Raw genomic sequence first — 8,202 nt, forward strand, 5'->3', positions numbered from 1 at the left:
CATCTGCGGGGTCTGAAGGCGGTGTTCAGCTTTCAGCGAGAAGGTCAGCCCAGCTGGACCATCGTGTGTAGCCTGCCGACTTGTATGATCAGCGGGTCCAGCTGCGAAGGCCGAACCGAGAGGGCATGAAGTGGTTAGGACGGGAGTGAGCCGTGTTTAAAAGGGACCAGCGTACAGTGGGGATTTCGTTTTACCTGCGCGGAGAGACCGCGCCCTCGGCGTGTAGAGCAGTGAAAGAGTGTGTGTTTGACGAACCGCTCGATGCCGTACGTGAAAAAACGTATCCGAGGTTTCGCTAGTGAACCATAGGTAGCAATCGAGAAGACAACAAGACTCACGACCAAAGTTGTTGTACGTGGAGTAGGAGGCTGTTTTGGGGAGGAACCTGACTGGACGGAGAGGACTGCTTCCTCTGTATAACCAAGGATGTACTCGGAGGAACACCCCGGAACACGGTGGTTTCACTTCTTGAGCCAGGTGAGATCTTGTGGTTGAGAGGCCGTGTTTGTGACGAATCTTACCACTGTGATAGGCCGCTTGTTCCGTGCCAACTCCTAACAACCATGAAGCTGTGTGGCTGCACTGAACCGCCACGAGCTGAACCACGGTCAGTGCTCTGAACCACCGGGCATCCACCGAGGGTGATTTGATTTTCCCAGCGGACCGATCAGCACGTGCGCTGAAAGGGGAAGCCCGCGCAGCGGGCCGCTTCGTCGGTAAGGGATGGTGACGCAACGCCGGCCAGCAGCCGAGACAGTCTGTAGTCGCTTGTAGTCCGCGTATCGCCTTGAGACTGCAATCATGCACTCTTTTTTTTAGCCTCGGTCCGCGGCGGGGCGTCCTCGCTGCCTGAAAAAGTAGGGGTGACTACCCGGCATGCGAAACCTGGCCGTCTCTTAGTGCTGTTCCTCTTCGTACTCACAGCTTCCGGCTGCGGGTTTCTAAATCGGACACTCGCCTAGCCAGGAGAGCTACCATAGGCTCACGCTTGTTACGCGGGTTTCGTTTAGAAGGAAGCACTAGTAAAGAAGAGCACGAGACGCATACAGAAACAAAGCAGAACCATCAGGAAGTGGACGAGGTGTGATAATCCGCAGAAGATGAAGGAAGCGGGTGCAGTAGGGCCGAAGTCAAGAGTGGTTGCACTTTCACCATACTGAAACACCAAGTGTACAGTATCGTTCCCCACAAGTCACACGCGAAGTGACGACAAGATGGAGAGTAACAGGGGTCCCCACGCGACGAAAGCTACGCTAACGACAACGCGCTTGCTATTAGTCTCACGGGGCAGCGCGAAAGACAGGCCGAGACCAGGGGGAGGTGGTGGCGCTGCGGGAAGTAGAGCAGACTTTCCAGAAGTCACACCGAGCTGACAAGGTAGAAATACTACGAATGACCCGTAAAGTGGTGGGGATGGAAGGTCACCGCGCCGAGGTTTGCAGCCCGGACACCCCCGTCCCGTTTGGAAGAACTCGGGCAACGTTTGACATCTCATGTGGAGACGAGGCACTGCAGAGTCTTCTCGCTGACGCGGTTTAAGCCAGCAACATACTTCAGCTGCGCGAATGAAGCTAGGGGCGCCTGACTGGACAATGAAGAGACTGTCTGCACGCATTGCCCGAGGGCTAGTCACGCATTCTACCCCTCATATCCCCCAGCGACAGAAAAGAGCCGCTACGGGCCCGCGGATAGAGGGCCTTCCCCGCAGACAAAGACGAGAAAAAAACACCTATCTCATCACGGGACAGCAGAGCATTGAGAAGAAGCAAGCCCCGAAATTTCTCCTTCCCTGCGCGTCCTGACTTCATGAAGACGCCGGATGACACGCAAGACCCAACCACCTTGCCTCACGAGATACAACTCCACCCACCTACTCACAGGGACAGTAGACGAGCCATCTGAGTTTTTTTCAAAATAACTATCAGCACCAACGCTGAAGAAAGTCCACACGAGAGGAGTCTTGCAAATTGGTGGGACCGGAAAACCGCAGCCGGAGGAACAACCCCAAGTGAAACTGTGTCTGATCTTGGGAATAAGCTTTACAACACCCTTTCGAAATGCTAGTAAGCTGCCAGTAAAAAAACCGCCGCGGTCGGCAGCGGAGCCAAGCGACCGTTGGTCTCTCCCAGTGCGGGATCACTGCGGCACGCAGTCCGGCTGCACGCGTGGGAGTTGGCCGATTTGGGCTTCACCTTGTACAAGTTCGTGCAAGCCTGCAGCGCTACGTAGACGCCTGACCACTGTGACCATATATCACCCACACATGAGACGTGCTTTGCTGCGTGGGTTCAGTAGACCAGAGTGGCACGCCCCGAAAGCCCCAAAGCACGCCGTGAGACAAGAGGTGTTTGTCAGACTCACCAGGGTGTCCTTAAAGAATGGGACGAACGGGATAACACTCAGGAAAGATCCGCCCCCTGATGGTGCATTTCGTAGGCAACGAAGCGAGGGCAGAAAGTCCAGCACGAACCAGCGAACTAGCAAAACACCGCACAGACTATTTCACCGTTCCTTTGCGTACCAGTCCGAGTTCGCCTTGCGCCTTTTACGATGGCTGCTGAGTCCTGGATCCTAAACATGTTTTCTCGGGAGATCTGATGACGCCGAGAACCTGTCACCCCAATTTTGGACTGTTAAATGAACAAACCAGGAACCCTCGGCTGCGTGGTGTGTTGAAGGCCGGGTCACCTGACAGCAGAGCGATGCAATGGCTGTGTCCCGTCCATGAAAGGGTACGGCTGGGTCCGTCGGAAAAGACACAGTAACCGCGTGCGGCTTTTCTTTTGCTACACAAAAGTACAGCATTTGTTCTCAAAGATGTGATCTCTCTCCAGTCTGTGAGTGCTACGAGCAGATCGGATGCGAAGACGAAGTAGACCCTAGCAGCCGACGACCGACAGCTGAAGACGCAAGGTTCATTGAAAAGCGTAAGAAACGTAAGACGCTCTGAGGGGAACACACAACATGGGGTGGAACCCGGACGCAACCCAAACGAGTACAACGCACCACGCGCCCTCCACCGCAGAGAGCAAGAAAAACAACAGACCGCGTTCAAGACGTGAGACACCTATTACCAACATAAACAAGACCCATCGCGGAAAAGTTCGAGAGAGCAAACTGGGATCTCACCAACTCCTCCAAGCAACAAAGAAAACTTCGCGGGGCGAAGACAGTGCACTGCCCGGAAAGAGAAGGCGGCAGGAACACCCGAGATCGGGCATAGTGAGACTGGGTGCAGCCGGGCTAGGCCGGCCAACTGACGCTGGGAAGGGTACCAGCGACCGAAAGGAGCAAAGGGTGTGCATCAAGCAGGCAGGGAGAGGAGAATGACAGAACCCATGAGGCCCTGTAACACCACAGTTGAGAAAGGACTCGATCAGTTCCCAGCAGCAGAGACACAGTTCAGTCCAAAACCGAAGACGGCAGACTAGACACTCGGGTCTTCTTTTGCGTGACACCTGGAGCCTCCAGTTTCTTCTGCCACTTCAACAAATCCCCTGAAATAAAATCACGCGAAACAACGTGCTGAACTCCTGAACAAGGATAGAGCGGGAGTAGCTCTTGCAGTGCGGCTAACGGTAGATTCATGTAAACACAAATACATGCACCCAGGAGGGACGCGCGGACCTAGTAACGGGTAGCTACACACTGGACCCACGAACGTGTGTGTCTGAATAGCCTCGCCGTAGAAAAAATGCACCACGCAGGGGACACTCGGCTCATGAGGCCAGAACAGGACGCGTACACGTTAAGCAGAAAACGGCGTAAACACGCCGTGAACCGTATCACATGGAGAGACACCTAGATAAGCTGCGGACCCTCGGTCCACCATAAGACAAAGACATGCGGCATGGAAAAGTACAGTTGTGATGCCGGGGGTCGGCTCATAAGGGCTAGCGGCGACGCTGTAATATTGCTGCGTAGTGGGGTAGTTCGCAAGAGGAGAAGTATCCACAACGCAACAATGTTGCAGCATCGCTGCTAAGCTTTATGTGCCGGCCCCCGACATCACAACTCAAGGCTTAGCCGGTGCTGCGACCAACGTGGTCAGATGGCCACATACGAAAACGGAAAAAGCTAAGAATCTCGCCTTCATAGAGTCCTGGCTCACATTCACTACATCTGAAAACGAGGCACACGTATCTCTAAAATCTTGCACAAAGGCTCTCTAAGCTTACCGCGCATCAACCCCCTGCGTACAACCTGCTGCAGCTCAAATCCTTTAGTTTTGGCAAATCGAATGGAGTCGTTGTTGAGATTGTTAGTGTAGAGCCGAACGATCGTGTAATGCTGTTGGACGGCATAATTAATGAACGTATTGAGTAAAAGAGTTCCGATGTGCTGTCGCCGAAGAGACCGGTCAACAACTAGGCGAACCTGAGGGCCACAGTACCACACGCAACCTCTTACGCACCCTGAACGCGCCACTGAGTTTCCTAATAACAATGCGTTAGACCACGGTACCTGCCACGGCAACGCCAAAACATGCAGACGACCAAGTTAGTGAATAGCGGTGTCTAGTAACTGCGCCCCATCCTGTGAACGAGGCCCGTTCGCGCACGAGTACGGAGAACAAGTAGAGCGTCGGAAAGCAGAACTGTGCTTTCATTCAAGAGCGAAGACGGAAAGGCAACCTAGTAAGCTTTGACGCTTCGCTGTCTCACCAGCTGCGCAGTTTTGTTGTCGTTCTGAAGTGGTGCCAAGCCAATGCATCCGACGATACGCTTCTGCAAAACGACAGAACGGCACGACGACAAAGACACCCACGATTGTCTCGCGTGGACGTCCGGCACTTGCGTCGGCAGCTGTGTGTATGTATGCGTTCATACGGCCAGGCAAAATGCGCGGATTAGATCGCCGCGACCCCCTGTGAAGACGACATGCACCTCGTGACAGCAACAAAAATCAGAGCACACCACCGAGGCACGTGAAATCGGTGCGGGCTGTAACAGCCATACCCCCACCGTGAACGAAAGAAATGTACGCTCCACCAAACAGGAGGCTAAGAGCCGAGAAACTCGTTCCTACCTGCTTAGGTATATCATAACAGCTGGATATACAGAGGATGATCCCACTGCCTGTACATTGCCTGTACAGGCGCACACATACAGCATTGCGACGACCGTCTACTGCGAGCTGAAGTGACTTTAGGGAACATCAAATGTTCCCTCCGTCATTTCTAGTTCTACACCCTAATTACTCTGGACACCCGCGCCCGTACAATTTGAATAGAGGAGTCGCACAACGGACACGGCCAGACAATCTCTGACTTAGTTCGCTATGCGAAACCGACCAGCTCTTCCATCATCCGCTAGAGCGGTCCTTCAGCCGGCACTGGGGAAAACGCTCATGCTCTGTGCCGCGAGCGAACCGGGCGTGAGCACGCAAGGATGAACAGTGAACTGGTATCTGAGAAGTGTCACCTCTCACACCCCCGGCATGACTTCCCTTGCTGGGTCATCCAACACTGTACTCCTATGCGTCCCGGTTTCCGAGCAGCCCATGTAAGCGGGTTGCTGAAGAAGCGCCACCTTCCCACCGGTGAATACTCACAACTGCGAAGACCTTCGTCTCGCCTCCCCGACAAACGAGAACGCACCCCCTGAACGGCCGAGCCGGCTGCCATGTCCTTCGGTAGTTGGGCTACCCTAGGAACCACCAGCTCTTGAAAAGAGAAAACGTATACAGCTATAACATTCTTTTTGCCCATACTCCCCAACGACTACCTACCTTTACAATGCCGGATCTCTCAGAATCTACTTCAGTCCGTTCAGCGACCCAGAACCCGCTCGCCTTGGTCCTCATGTAGCTTTCCTTAATGTTATTTAGGTCCGGGCAGTCGTGCCGTATATACATCTCGAACTCCCAGACCCCGCGAAGCAAAAGGTAACCAAAAAACATAAGCCCACCCAGCATCACCCGTTGAAGTGGAGCAAAAAACAGCGAGATGATAAGTAATGCTAGCAGGTCAAAGCTGTGATGGCAGATCCAGAAAAATACAGAAGGTAGAGTCAAGGACCGGAAGTGCCGGTGACAAAGCCGTCTCACTGCCTCTGCATCCGCCGACCTATACGGGCGAACAGTTATGTTGTCTTGTCCGTTGCCCCGACCAAACCTGTCTTCTGTAACCCCCAGTGTGTCTTGATCCCTCACTCCGCCGCCTCCACGTGAGGCCACTGCTTCTGCTATCTCATCGGTACCCTTCCTACGGCGGGTTGGTTCGCCACCTCCGTCTGCCGAACTTCCTGCGCTGTACGCGGAGTAAGCGTTGAATACAGTGGATCGAGAAAGAAAACTGTCCGCGTCTGTCGCAGCCGCCCCATCACCAGTCTCGGAGGTTGGGCTGCGGGTCAGAGGGATTCCGTACGTCTTCTCCTCCGTGGTCTCCCAGCTTTCTACCCGTGTTCGGGAACTCACAGCCGACAGCGGGTCCGTTCCTCCACCCCTCCCCTGCCGGTGCGTCTGCGCAGCCGGCAGAGACATTTCTGAAGAAAGAGAGACTTCATGCGTTCGCTTGGGTGCCGGACTATCAGTTGACAGAGCGTCGTGGGACCCAGGTGTCGAAGAAACCCGAGGACGCTCGGTTCGCGAGGACGAGACAGCCCCTTCTGGTGACGGACGAATGTCCCCTGAAAAGCCGAGCACGCTGGCTCCTCGAGGGGACCCAGGAAAGCTACGCGGAGCGCAGGAGCGAGGGGAAGAAGACGACAGCAGCTCTTCTTGACCCAGAATTACCCCGCGCTGGGCAGCCTCTGCTGCAATAGCCCGCCCATCTCCATCCGGGGCTGACTCAGATCGAAGTAGATCGTTCTCCGGAGAAGAGGGGAGATCCGACGAACTCACGGAAGTGTGGGCTCCTGGAGAGGAGTCGGAAGGAGACATGGAGGGGGCAGAGGGTGGCGATGAAAAGTGCTCTGAGCGGACTGAAGAGTGCTGCGAAGCCGTATCCGCCTGTCCATGGTCATGGAGAGAAGGCGGGATAGAGAGCGACGGAGGGACCAACGACGAGTGGTCACCCGATGCAGCGGGCTGCATTTTGGACAGGTGGAAACACACGAGAGCACTGCTACACCGGAATCCAGCGTGAATGAAGAAAAGACGGCGTCGGGCGTCGTGTCAGGAGGCCAACCATAGCTCGTGCGAACACGAGTTGAGGTCAGGTTTTCGTGAGAAAGGACACCACCGGGAAAGGCTGAGGTGTCCGTCCGAGCAACTGTCCCCAGCGAAATTAAGAGAAACGAACGGCCTGCCCGGCGAACCTGCCAACTCCAAGAAAAAGAAGCCCAGGAAGTGAGCGTGAGGGGGAAAAGTGTGCCGAGGGTGTACGACGAAAAAACGAAAAACTGCAGAGCAGACACTAATGCATTACGGGCAGACGCAAGCGACGCGTATTCGGGGACACACGGAAAAGACGTTGAGCCGCCAAGGACACGGAACTAGTAACTGGACACCAGCAATAAGAACGCACCGGCTCGACAGGAAATGACAGCGAGCGAATCCAGCGCATCACTGTAGTTGTTCGTTCATTGTAGCATACCTGCTTTTTTTCTTTGTAAAGCGGCTCTCCCGCGCATGCACGGACAACCACCGGCTAACAGCGGGAAAAAGTGGCCGGAGAGCCAGCTGAGCGACGTGTTGAGGACCGGAGTTAGCCGCCTTCAAAACGCTCCATCATTTCACTCCGGCCAAGTGGTCTCAACGACCGAAAGCGCCAGGCTCAAGAGCAGGAAAAGCATACTCGCCGTCCCAGGCCGCGACTAATATGACTTGCCTGGACTCCGGCTGTGCCTCGCTATGCACTTCCAGTTCTCTCGACGCTGTGAAGGTTGTCGCGCGGTCCTTGCGCGGCTGAGTTCTCACTTGAGTGCTGGACTGAGGATCTCGACGACGGGTGTCGGCTGTTCCTTCCGCTGCCGTAACGTACAGCCCGAGCGCACTGAATGTCACGGAGTGCTCCTCCGGACGACTAACAAGGACCGAGCCTGTTGCCAAGAAGGGTTCTTTCGTGGTGCCAAGAGACGTCCTTCCTGACAACAATCGCCGCTACGGGTCGGTGGACCAGTTTCACCCCGAGAGTCAGCAATTGGAATACGGCCCGCAGGTGGCCGTAACAGCTAGACCGGAGGCCACAACAGCTAAAGTTGTAACCCCCCGCGCGGCGGAGATGATGAAACCAGTCAGAAAGCCAGACCCGCTCACCAG

General features: G+C 55.1%; 1 protein-coding gene across 1 annotated transcript; it reads right to left on the minus strand.

Annotated features, from left to right (window-relative positions):
• Positions 1-998: 998 nt before the first annotated feature.
• Positions 999-7,547, minus strand: CSUI_006363 (gnat family protein). The gene is made up of 4 exons (XM_068066526.1): positions 5,731-7,547; positions 4,665-4,727; positions 4,179-4,377; positions 999-3,497 (listed from the first exon to the last, which is right to left on the minus strand). Exons 1-4 carry the CDS (start codon positions 7,033-7,035, stop codon positions 3,403-3,405), a joined length of 1,662 nt encoding a protein of 553 aa, XP_067921498.1. The 5' UTR covers positions 7,036-7,547; the 3' UTR covers positions 999-3,402.
• Positions 7,548-8,202: the final 655 nt, after the last annotated feature.

This window comes from Cystoisospora suis (assembly GCF_002600585.1).
Source record: "Cystoisospora suis strain Wien I chromosome Unknown contig_3205, whole genome shotgun sequence".
NCBI lineage: Eukaryota > Apicomplexa > Conoidasida > Eucoccidiorida > Sarcocystidae > Cystoisospora > Cystoisospora suis.